Source organism: Dermacentor variabilis, chromosome 3, assembly GCF_050947875.1.
Source record: "Dermacentor variabilis isolate Ectoservices chromosome 3, ASM5094787v1, whole genome shotgun sequence".
NCBI classification, from domain to species: domain Eukaryota; kingdom Metazoa; phylum Arthropoda; class Arachnida; order Ixodida; family Ixodidae; genus Dermacentor; species Dermacentor variabilis.
In genome coordinates, this window is record NC_134570.1 from 224613245 (window position 1) to 224624707 (window position 11463).

At 41.8% G+C, this 11463-nt stretch overlaps 1 protein-coding gene across 3 annotated transcripts in view; it reads right to left on the reverse strand.

Moving 5' to 3' along the window:
- LOC142576667 (myeloid leukemia factor 2-like) overlaps window positions 1-11463 on the reverse strand; it is an 81536-nt gene that overhangs the window by 7482 nt on the left and 62591 nt on the right. Inside the window, exons 5-6 of one of the 3 annotated variants that reach the window (XM_075686895.1) lie at window positions 11329-11443; window positions 6998-7121 (exon numbers count right to left, since the gene is read on the reverse strand). In XM_075686895.1, coding sequence (XP_075543010.1) covers window positions 6998-7121; window positions 11329-11443 — 239 coding nt within the window. Of the gene's footprint in view, window positions 1-6997; window positions 7122-11265; window positions 11444-11463 lie in introns of all 3 variants that reach the window. The other 2 variants (XR_012826914.1, XM_075686896.1) reach the window with 2 other exon arrangements.

Genomic DNA, 11463 nt, shown 5'->3' on the forward strand with positions numbered 1-11463 from the left:
CCAACACAACTGCAAAGGCTGATTAGGCAAGAACGGAGGATAATCAAAGGTGAATTGACAGAGTGTGTGAACATCAGTCATGGTTTGGGTCACACCATAATTCATGAACATTTTGGCTATCGGCTCTTGCATGCGCAATGGTTGCCCAAGATTTTGAGCCACCGCTAAAAGACAGAGGTTTGATGCTGCAAACCTGTCAGGGTGACGACTTCTTGTCTGCAATTGTGACTGGGGACGAATCATGGTGCTGCTACTAGGAGCCTGAAACATGACAGCAAAGCTCACAGTGGAAACATTCGAATTCACCACCCCCAAAGAAAGCAAATGCCGTCATTTCTGCCTGAAAGGTGTTGTTGACTTCTTTTTTGGTCGTCAGGAGCCTTCACTGATCGAATTTGCTAAACCTGGGGAGACTATCAATAGTTTCCAATACTGTGGAACACCGGATCGGCTGCGTATTGCAATCAAGAACAAACAACGTGCAAAATTGAGGAATGGGGTCATCTTGCTCCATGACAATGCCCGTCTCCAAGTCACTTATGTGGCTAATACAAAGCTGGCAAAGTGAGAAAAGCTGCTACATCCGCCATACAGCCCAGACCTAGCGCCTTGCGACTTCAACATTTTGGAGCATTTGTAAAAACAGCACGAAAGCTAGAATACTTGTACGAAACGGAGGATAATAAGCTTAGAAAAGTAGAAAGCTGCTAATACTTGGGGAAGGTGAGCAGATCCGTGTCGGACGATGACGTGAAACAGTCAGTCTTTTTGAAGCAGCAACCTAAGGAGTTTTATGAGAGGGAAATCACGCGACTCATTAGTCAATGGGACAAATGTCTAAATGCTCATGAAGACTATTTTTAAATAAAGTACCCCATTTGTCATACATTCGCATTGGCTCATGTTCATTTGACTCGCCCTCTATATTTTTCAGGACTCCTGCTTTTCACATGTGCTCTCTGATGAGAGTATAATTTCGGTGCAATTACTCGCAATACACGAACGGTGACAGCTGCTCCTGTGCAATACATTGTAACAAAGGACAGAGTCATTGAGATTTTTCCTCGGTTGTTGCACATGTATAAAAATGTAAACAAGGTTCCTGAATGACAAAATTTCATTGAAATATGTGTCCACAACTTGTTCATTTCATGGCCTTTACATTTTTCATATCAGCGGCAAGCACTGCTTTGCTGGTTTCGAACTGACATAGTTCTAAAGTTCGTGTGGTACTTTCTTTACTTATTAAATAGACAGAAAACATGGAAGCATTGATATCGGTTATTTGGGGCACAATTTTTGATACATGGTAGCCTTCAAGAATTCATTCATTTGCAGCATCTTTGGCAATGGCAATTCAGTTATTAATGAATTTGATCCATCGACAAATTCTATAAGGAGGAGGCCGAGCTGCAACATGAGCCCCCTCCAAACAAACTTTCTGGCTATGATACTGATAGGAGCCCAGAAACAAATTCTGTTTTAATAAGGCGGTTCTCCATGACCTCCACAATTTTTCCATTTCGCTAGATTATTTGGAATACATTGCTTGCTCATTGAATTTTATCCTCTTTTTGGGTAATCTAAGCTCCATATCGAATTCTGACTGCATTTTTGTGGAGGTAAAATGCTCTCTGATGCCGCAGTACATCAAGGAACCCCATGCATACAAAACTGATTCCGAATCTTTCCCTAAGGTGTCTCTCACAGCTAATTTGCCATGCTGAGACAAAGGACTAAATACAATATCATGCCAAAATTGAAAAGTCGTATGCGATCACAAATGCTATAGAATCTTCAGACCTGCATGGTGCGCTGAGAGCCTTGCGCAAGGGCCTCATTGGAGTGGCCGTAACTACAAGTGCAACAAAATTATGCAATATGTTCTTAATGATTGTGAAAGCTGAAGTGGAGTGGGCAAAGTTTAAGAAATATCCGAAATGTTTTTTTTTAGATTTTCAGAAATTTCCACTGTTCAGTGTTTTCTTGAAGTTAGCCCAATCGTATCTCTTTATTGAAAAGTTATATAAATATAGGCTTTAGCAGTTTGATAGATACGTATGCTTAGAATATAATGTGGTATTATTGCCACTCTGCCACAAGCCTTTCTTTCAGATAAAGACCTGCAAAGTAAAAGAAAAACAAATATTCCCTGGGCCAAGCTTGAGAAATTTTATAAAAGCATTTACACTACCCAGAAAAACCACGAATAACTAGACACAAATAAAAACGTGCATATATTCAGTCAGAACATTTTCAGCTCCCTAACTTTAATATATTTTGCATAATTCATAACTAAAGTTGGCCAAAACAGCAGAACAGGTAAGTGCAGCACTCCAGCTCTTGGTCATTATTAATCCCCAATGCTTCGAAAAAAATTTTGGCAGCAAAACGAATTGTGGATCTTCTTTTGCTCCTCAGGCAACAATATATAAAAATTTGAAATATATACAAAAAGACGACCAGCCATCCTTTGTTCGATCTTACATGGAATCACCCAACAATGACATTGAATCACTTCAAAATCATGTTCAGATTATTTGCCTGACTCCAGCGTGATATCTTTAGAACAAGTTAAGAGTTGGAAAATTGCTAGCCTTTCGCTCATCCATAAGCTATACAATCACACATCTATGCGTGACTTTTTCAAACCACCCGCAACCATCTTCCCTCACCACGATCATTCATATAAGGTCAAAACAAATCACTTGTCGCTAGGCTAGTGCGAATTTAATTTTTTCTGTTCGAAGTGAAGTCCAGGTTGCCTAAACCATTTGGCAGTTTGGTGCTACAAAGTAGGCACTAAATAAAGTTCACCAGAGTGGCAATTTGGGCACACTGGCAATCCACAAGAATGTTAAAAAGCTTGAACTGGACACGGACAAAAAGGGGAACACACACGCACAGGTGCTTGTGTGTATATCTGCCCTTTTTGTCCATGTCCAGTTCATGCCTTTTAACATTCTTATGTAATACCAATGTGCCCAAACTGCCACTTTGATTACAATGTTGTTTGAGCAAAAGGCAATAAAAGGTGCTGCCACCTATTGGTTCACCCACAGGTGATCATGCAGACACTTGCAATTATTAAAAAGTTCTTCATCATGCCAGGCTGATGGAAGCAGTGGAACGGATGCCAAGTGAACGAGGACTAAGCTGGAAAAATGCAGTGGCAAGGGGTGTGCAGCAGTTGACACTTCACAGCAAGTCTCTTGCATTAAAAGGGCTAATGATCGACGGGTCGAACATCTTGGCTATGACATCACTTCCTTCAGCTAAACACTGTTGGTACAGCCCCTCGACAGCTTCAGATTGAAAAAGAATTTTGGCGAGATCCTGTATTTACTAAATTTTAATACACTGTTCACTGCAAGCCTGCCCAATTTTCATTCCGAGAAACGAGAAATGCAATGCCCCCTATGTTAACCCTGATGAACGCCCTTCTTTCATAAGCCTAAATTGCACAAAAAAGAAAGGTGACGAACTTGACAACACACATCTGCTGTCTTTTCTCGTGCTATTCAGCCCACCTTGGTAAGAGATAACTTGAATATGTACCATATTTACTTGCATATTTACTTGAGTCTAACGCACCTTCTATTGTAACGTGCACCTGTTTTCCGCGACCAGAAAAGGGGAAGAAAAAAAAAGGACACCCTCGTTTGTAGCATGCACCCGTTTGCCATGACCTAAAAAAGAAAAGTCTTTTACAGTACTGCGCACTTCATTATTTCATACAGAAACACAACTTTCTCTCATTTGGAAAACCAAATGTTCACTCCCAGTGCACTAAAGTTGCGATAAATAAAAAAGGTCGCAGTCTCTCCCGAAAGACGAAGCATAGACTGCGATAGCAAATTAGAAGACAGATATACAAAAAGTAAGAAAGTAGTCATATTGGCCGTATGAACTTGTAAACGTTCGCTTACTAACTAAATTAACAAGCATGGTGTCACATGCGCACAAGCAAACATGAACACGTCTCACTCAATGACCGTGGAAACTTTTTATCAGAACGCTGGAGTGAAGAAGTGTGGTGGCAGGAGTGAGCGAATTGACCTTTATGTGGCCTCTCGCTTTGATGCGAACTAAGCGACAAGAACACAGCACGGTGCGCCTACATGCATAGACTCTTGTCTCCGTCGCAGGTTGCTTTCAAGATAGGGGGTGCGCGGCCGTGCCAACGTAGCAGCTGCCGGAGTAGAACACCTCTCCTGTTTGCGCCAGTCCCTCGTGCATGTTCCAGGAACTCCGAACGCCCATGATGCGGTCTGATTTCTGCCCGTCTCCACACACGTGATCACTTTCCTTTTCATTGCGGTATTGTGATGGACACTCGGCATCTCTTTGCAGTCGGCACTTACGTGCTGATAGAACAAACGTAGAAAATGTGAAGACGGACAGTGGAGTAACCTAAGCACACATACTACAGCACATGGTGGAAGCTATGGTAGCTAGGCTCGAAGTGCGTATGAGGCGGCCCTTTTGAAATGCCGATGGCTATATGGTAGCACAGATCTAGGGTCGCACTCGATTCTAACGCGCATACAATTTTTTGGACACATTTTACTTAGGAAAAGGTGCACGTTAGAGTCAAGTAAATACTGTATTGCATCCGAACCAGTGTGGATTAGTGGCTGTGGATTTAAATTACAGTCGATCCTGGATATATCAACTCAAAAGGGAATGCACACTAGTTCGATATATCGATAATTGTCAATATAAAGTATGCCTACCTGAAGCTTGTCTGAAAACTTCGCACGGTTCAGACAGTGTCCAAAGATCGTGAAAGGCGGGAAGTGACTGACTTATTTGTCCAAGCCTGCATCAAATGCAGTTATTTTTATTTTTGCGTGCGAGCGTCGCAACTCACTCAGGCTACGGAATGGTCTTCGATAAACTAATCGCAACGCTAATCTCAAAGCCCACGTCGTGTGGCCGTGGAGTTCCTCGCACACTTCAAAATGTTTGTTGGATGTTTTTATTCACTATAAAGGAGAAAGAGCCGCAGTGCAGAAGCAGACCAGCCTGTACGCACTGTGCCACCATCAGCACAGCTGTACTGTGAACTGTGCGTAACGTGCCCTGCCAATGTCTGTTACAAGACGCCATATACATGGGCGATCATCATATGTCGGTAACGAGTTACCCATGAAGATGCTACAAGATTTGAAAGTGGCTTTCAGCCTGTGCAAGTCTGTTTGCACTGATATGTCCCTTGTACAGGCCCACAGCCTGCACTGAAGTACATTCAGCACTGACTGTGGGCTTCCAAATCGCACAGCACCGAGCCCTATGCGCTGCTGTTGCGATGGTCTTTCCGCAAAGTGGGAATGCGACATTCGGTGGTTTTGTTCAATCCAAACTGTAATGTAAACATTTGTCAGAGTGAAGCCTGGCATCAGATACGTTTTGGCCACTCGCGGGAACCCTAAAATGCTGTTTGCAGAAATTCTACAAGACAAGCACGGTGAGCAGACAGCTCCAGTTTGGCATCACATGCCCTGAACCCCTCAGCGAGGAGACAATGCCATCCATGCTTTATTTTGGAACGTCCGTATCTGACCAGGACTCCAGGAGGCCTCTTTTTTGCTTTCTTGAAGCAGTGGGTGATCCTATTTCTGATAATAAACGACTGGAGGTGTATCATTCACTGAAAAGTGGTTAGTTCTTTTTGCTATCAGTACACTTCAACACATTAAAGCCAGTTTTCACAAAAACACATTAAAGACGAAGATGAAAGGAACACATACAACAGGACTGGCACTTGTGTTCCTTTCGTCTTTAGTGTGTTTTTATTAAATCTGTCAAGGCGAACGAACTCGCTCAAACCAAGGTATTGTTGGATTAAAGCTGTCTCAGATACTGCGACTGCAATGCAAAATATCGGCGCAGCCACATGCATCACAATGCATTTTGATCTGAACATTTTGATTTGTTGCAGAAGTAATGGCTGCCAGATTGAGTAATTTAGTTCGAGGGTTAGGATTGTGCTATCTGCTCTGAGCAACCTTCAAAAAATTTGGTGCAGCTAAAGAACACCCTGTATGTGTTCCTGTGTTCCGAATGCATGCAGTACTTTATGTTGTTTACTACACTCTTGTTGCTCATTTAGAACACTGAAGTGCAAGACCAGTAGGCACTGGATAAGCTAGCTGCTACTCATTTAATATGTGCACTTGCCGTGGACGGCAGATTAGTGCCTCTAGGAGGAAGCCTCCAGTTGAGAAAAGTGAGGAGGAACGTAACAAAAATATTATCGATGTACGGTTGGTAATACGCAGCAGTATACGATTGGACCAAGCTTTTTTCTTTTTTGCAAACCTACAACAATGCCTCACGGGATTTTATGGCTTGCTAACTATAAAGGGATATATGGCATGCGGGATATATAAAGGGATATATGCCTCACGGGATATACGGCATGCACAGTAATCGGCAAGCGTTGATTTCCACCACTGTTGTGCTGACAAGCATACGGCTATCTTGGCACGTGGACTTCACGCCCACCATCCCCGCCAGTCGATATCACCGTGGCCACCTGGTGACATCTCGCAACGCTACCACTGAACTGAACCGCTCCGTGGTGCCGCCAGCACTACAGAAAATGGATCCGTTTGGTCCTGCGCTTCACTTGGCAGCAGTAGCCGTGGCAACAAGGACACACCACTAAGCAGTACTTTTTGGTTACGCAGGTTAGTTTTCGCTTTTATACGGCATTTACCATTCTGTTCTTAACTTTTGTCATGCCTGCTGCTACCAAGGTTACTCCCGCGGTTTTTTAGTAATGCCCAGTAATGCAGAACTTGCTCGCGATGTTGACGCCCTTCGGAAAGAAATCGCAGAAATGCGTGAAAGTTTGCGCATGATGAACCACCTGTACGAAGAATCGAGGGGAAAATGTGACGCTGTGAATGCAGAGAACAAAACACTCGCAAAGGAAAACGAAAAGCTGGCTAGAAGGGTAGCGGACCTCGAGCAGAATTCTCGTACTAACAATGTCGAGATCAGGGGTGTGCCGTCCACACAGGGCGAGAATTGTGTCGCTGTTCTCCAAAAAATCGGCGACAAGAATGGCTGCCCTGTGGCACCATCTGACATAGACATTGTTCACCGCGTCCCTGCGAAGAAGGATAAACATATAATTGCACGCTTCTGTTCCCGCACTAAGAAGACGGATTTCATAAATAAGGCCCGAAAAGCATGACTAAACACTACTACTCTCGGCTTCCCTCCATCTGCAGAGGCGAAGGTCTTTATTAACGACCACTTAACACAAGACAACAAACGTCTGTTTGCTCAAGCCCTCGAACTAAAAAAGCAGCACAACTGGAAATTTCTATGGACGGACAACTGCCGCATCAAAGCACGAAAGACAGAAGGAGGCCATGTGTACGTAATTTCTAGCACACGCGACCTTTCGCTAAACGCCTCGTAGCTGTCCAAGCCTTCCGTTTTTACATCTAATTAAATAAATATTCCAAACAATGTATTTTTCTTCAGAAGAACTAAAACATTCACTAAATAACAGCAGGCTCACCCATAAATCCCTGATGCACTTCAACATACGTAGCCTCTCAAAGAACTACGATAACATGGTAGATTTCTTTTCTGATCTAAATAACCCTTTCACTATCATTTGCCTCTCAGAAGTATGGTTGACAAACGCTGATAGCAAACTATTTGGTATACCCGGATACACAATGGAAGTATGTGTCCGTAAGGATGTTCGGTATGGTGGTTCAGCAATTCTTGTCCAAGATAACCATCCATATCACCGTCGCCATGATCTATCTTTCTCTTGCCCTAACGTTGAATCTGTATTTTTGGAATTCGATAAAACTTTTCTTTCAGCTAACAGTAGAAACACAATTGGATCAGTATACCGTTCCCCATCATCTTGCTCTACAAACTTTTGTTCTCAACTAGATGCTATATTGAACATCATTGCAAACGAAAACAAAAATGTTGTCATCCTCGGTGACATAAACATAGATATTACTAACCCCAATGATAGTCATTGCTCTAATTATACCAACTGCTATGCGGGATATGGCCTAGATTCATTAATAACCGTACCCACAAGATGTCCTCCGTCCGGATCTCACTCTTTAATAGAACATGTATTATCAAACTTACACCTAGAGCAATGTGCTGGCGTAGTCACTGTTCCCATAACAGACTACTATCCCATATTCATTCTATTAAAGTCTATTAACACACCGTACCAACGAAACATAAAAACGGCAAACTTTCACACCACTAAGTTCATTAGTCAAATTGCTGAAATCGACTGGAACCCGATTCTTTCTATAACAGACCCAATCCTGGCATTCGAACAATTTAACAACAAAGTTAAAAGCGCGTACTCAGCGTGTACTAGCCTAACACAAAATACTCACTGCTTCTCCGCCCCTAGAAACCCATGGATAACAGGATCCCTCTTAAAAAGTATTAAAAAACGTGATAACCTCCATAAAAAATTAAAACGCCAACCTTTTAATGTATCTTTAAAGTCGCTGTACATAACTTATTCTAATACACTTACCAGACTCTTGAAAGAAGCCAAGCGTTCCTACTTTGAGAAAACGATTGTTAAACACACAAATAACACCCGCAAAACCTGGGATACCATCAGGTCCTTCCTTCATCTGTCTTCACCAAACCACGCACTGAACCAACTTAATACAGGAACAAGGGTAGTAACGGAAGCCACTGACATCGCAAATGAATTCAATACTTTTTTCTGTCCTACACATGATCATTCACTAAACAGTATACCACTGCCAGTACTCAGGCAAACCCCTTATTCATTTTACTTGTTCCCTACATCACCCAAAGAAGTATCCGATTCAATCGCTAGTTCACGAACTACAGGTCGCGGCCTTGATAATTTACAACCTTCTAAAATCAAATTAGTATCATTTCATATCGCCGATGTACTCGCGCACATTGTTAACTGCATGTTCATAACAGGCGTTTTCACCGATGAATTAAAACACGGTAAAATAACTCCTATATTAAAAAAAGGTAACAAAGAATTAATTTCAAACTACCGTCCTATTCGCATGCTATCTTTTTTTAGCAAAGTCATTGAGAAACTACTTGTAGCCCGCTTAACAAACTACTTTCACAAATTTAATCTTCTCTCGCCTGAACAAAATGGGTTTCGTAAAGGTTATTCGACTGAAACAGCTATAACATCATTCACTGACAAAATAAAACATGCCCTTGACAACTCCCATACTGTTGGTTCAGTTTTCATTGACTTCAGTAAAGCATTTGACACCATCTGTCATAACATCCTTTCTTACAAGTTAGAAGCTCTGGGCATTCGTGGCCCAGCTTTTACGCTCATCCACAGTTCTTTGACTAACAGAACCCAAGTTGTAAATTTCGGAGGTTCACTTTCACGTACTAAATTAGTCACTAAGGGTGTCCCAAAAGGCTCACTTTTAGGCCCTTTACTTTTCCTGGTGTACATTAATGATCTTCCTCACTGTTTAACCAGTACTTCATCTATTCTATATGCTGACAACACGACTATATTTACTAATAGCAAATGCATAAATACTGTAATAAAACGACTAAATTCTGACCTAAGAAACTTATCTGCATGGTGCACAAGTAACAAACTTCACATCAACCCTTCGAAAACTCAGTTTATGCTTTTTCATACACATAAACGTGTCATCGCGCCCGCGCCACCGCTCGTCTTACAAACCCATGTTCTCTCACCTGCACATGAAGTTGTCTTCCTTGGCGTCAAACTTGACCCCCAACTTAAATTTAACTTGCATGCTGACATGGCCTCAAAAAAAATTGCCTTTGGAATAAGAGTACTAATCCTAACGCGCTCGTATTTTCCACAAAACGTTGGAACTTCACTTTATTACGCATTTATTCACTGTCACTTGCAATACTGCATCTCAGTTTGGGGAAACACATATTGCTCGCACATAATACATCTAGAACATTTACAAAATCAAGCCTTGAGGATCATTAATTTCTCTAGTTACATGTCACATGCAGTACCAATTTTCAGTTCCTTAAAAATACTACCATTACGTTACATGCTCCAGCTCAAATTGGTTTTACTAATATACCACACACTAAATCATCAAATAATTTTAGATGCATTTAATAACTCTGCTCTTACCAACACTAACAATACGAGATTTTCCTCTGAAAATTTTTTACTCCCTCGAATAAATACTAATTATGGAATGTTTACTTCCCTTTTTACGGCCATTAAATACTAGAACAAACTACCACCCCATATTAAAGCCTGCCGCACAACATTAACATTCAGGAGAGAGACGAAGAAATATTTACTAACGACACTACTCGCTACTGATTCATTATTATAAGTATATATTGTGTACAAATCTATTTCCCAGTTTTCAATGATTCTGTACTTACCTATTGTATCGACAGCCTTTATTTATTGGTTATTCTATACCTTCCTGTGTCTTCTTTTTTATCCTTTCTTAGGCATTTCAAATTTTTTGTCGCATAGTCTATATAACATTCGTGCTTTGCGTATTGTAAGCATATATTTATTCCTAATTATCTGTTACATTAACCCCGTGTTCTTTGACATATATCATTCCTATGTTTCCATAACGTGTCAATTACTACATATTTATTTATTCATGCGCTGTATCGGTTTCATTTGCTAGTGTTTTGAACTTCAATTATTGTAAGCAACTTTTGTATTTGTTTATTTTTTAATTAACTTCGTGTTTTCTGATGTCTGTCGCTGCTATGTTGCCAAAATGTATTAATTCATGCAATGTTAAATTACTAATAGGAGGTCCCCCTGACAGTTCTTGTAACTCCGAGACCTCCTTCTGTACTAATGATGAATGATGAAATAAATGATGAAAATGAAGGCCATCGCAAAAGGGCAGGAGCTGCTAAGTCAACTTTCCTGTCAGCCTTACGTAATATAGAGCCTTGACGGTGCTGCCTCTAAACAAACTGATTTATTACTTCTCTGTGCTACTACAAAGGCACATTAGGGCAGGGTGCTTTTTGGAAGAAAGCCCGCAGACAGCACACGATAGGAGCCACCTGCAGTGCCAAGCAAGCCTTCAGCTGTGAAGGTTGTCTCATTTCAAGACTCGGTTTTTGCTGTGCATGCACGCTGGAATCAAAAGGCTTCAAGTGATCATGCCAACCTTCCCTCTGGGCAAGCTGGAACAGATACACATTAGCAGAAACAGTGCGACTACACACGACCAAGAAAACTTCAGTTCTCACTCTCGAATGATGCTGGGCCTGAATTCCCAGTTCATCCTGCCTGCCAAGTTGCATTTTCCTCACCTGGTGGGGGGAAGGGCTGGCACAGTGCGGCTTGGCAGGGCGGCATACATGGAGTGCGGCCGGCTCATGCACTGTGCCCGCTGCTGCCACTCGTGGCCGAAGCCCTCGGCCTCCTCTGCATAACACGTTAGAATA